Source organism: Galeopterus variegatus, unplaced genomic scaffold (assembly GCF_000696425.1).
Source record: "Galeopterus variegatus unplaced genomic scaffold, G_variegatus-3.0.2 Scaffold44422, whole genome shotgun sequence".
NCBI lineage: Eukaryota > Metazoa > Chordata > Mammalia > Dermoptera > Cynocephalidae > Galeopterus > Galeopterus variegatus.
Window position 1 is genome coordinate 4,647 of NW_007770533.1, and position 1,107 is coordinate 5,753.

The 1,107-nt window shown below is 39.1% G+C and overlaps 1 protein-coding gene across 1 annotated transcript in view; it reads right to left on the minus strand.

Annotated features, from left to right (window-relative positions):
• LOC103584108 (methylcytosine dioxygenase TET2-like) overlaps nt 1-801 on the minus strand; it is a 4,531-nt gene extending 3,730 nt beyond the window's left edge. The window contains exon 1 of the mRNA XM_008565227.1: nt 623-801. Coding sequence (XP_008563449.1) covers nt 623-643 — 21 coding nt within the window. The 5' untranslated portion in view covers nt 644-801. The remainder of the gene's footprint in view (nt 1-622) is intronic.
• Between the last annotated feature and the right edge of the window lie 306 nt (nt 802-1,107).

Here is a 1,107-nt window from a genome sequence, read left to right on the forward strand (position 1 = left end):
TGGCCCACTAGGTTGATTCATTTACGGTTTCTTCATCTGCATTTTTTTTGTTCTTTATCTCCACTCTGGATCATCCCTTTACATACAAGGCAATGGCTGGTATGGAACATTGCTCCACCCTTTGACCTTATCCATTTCAGCCTCTAATTACAAGACCTAACCCATTTCTCCCACCGTAATATATAGTCATAATGGGCTGGTTTGCACTCTTAACTTTCTATGATGGTTACTGTGATAATGACTATGCATTTTCATTTGCACTTCTCTCTGCAAGGTGCATTGATTCCTTGGCTTGTATATGGTTTTTATTTATTTTCCTTAATTGATTATGACCCACCAGTATCTCACTGAATTTTGAGAAATTTTCTTCGCAGCTAACTGTAATTAGCACTAAGAATATCCATCATTCTTATGACTGTCAACAGTTTTCCATGAATGTACCAACCTGTTATGAGTGCTAGTTATGCCAAAGAAGGTCACCTTGCAACAGCAATTCATTCGTGAGAACACTGTTGTCCAGTGACACCTGCAGAGAACATATTACTCTAACCAAATGCTACTAACTCTCATCCTTTCACTTTTCAACAGAAGGCACTGCTAAGCTGTCTCCAGCTGCACTTACCAATGTGCTGCCATTCTGCATGTTGTGCAAGTCTCTATGGGCATGTGCACAGAAGTCCAGACATGCGGTGACCCCTGAGAATGGACGGCCTTCCTTTAGACCCAGCCGACACTCTGGTGCTCTGTGTTCATATTCAATCTGAAAAAAAAATAGTGTGTGTGTGAATGGGGAAGTAATTAGATTTTTAACGTTTTGATATACGCATACATCCAAGAAACCACAGCCACAATCACAATCAAAATAAAGTACATGTCCATTACTTCCAAAAGTTTCCTCGTGCCTCTTTATAATTCATGCCTCTCACTTTGTTCCCACACAACTACTGATCTGCTTTATGTCATTTATAGATTAGTTTGCATTTTATATCAGTGGATCCATTTGGAGTTAATTTTTATATGAGGTTAAGGGTCAAGGTTACTTTCCCCCCATATTATCCGACTGTTCAAACAACACTGGATAAAAAGATTACTTTTCCTGATGGAAAT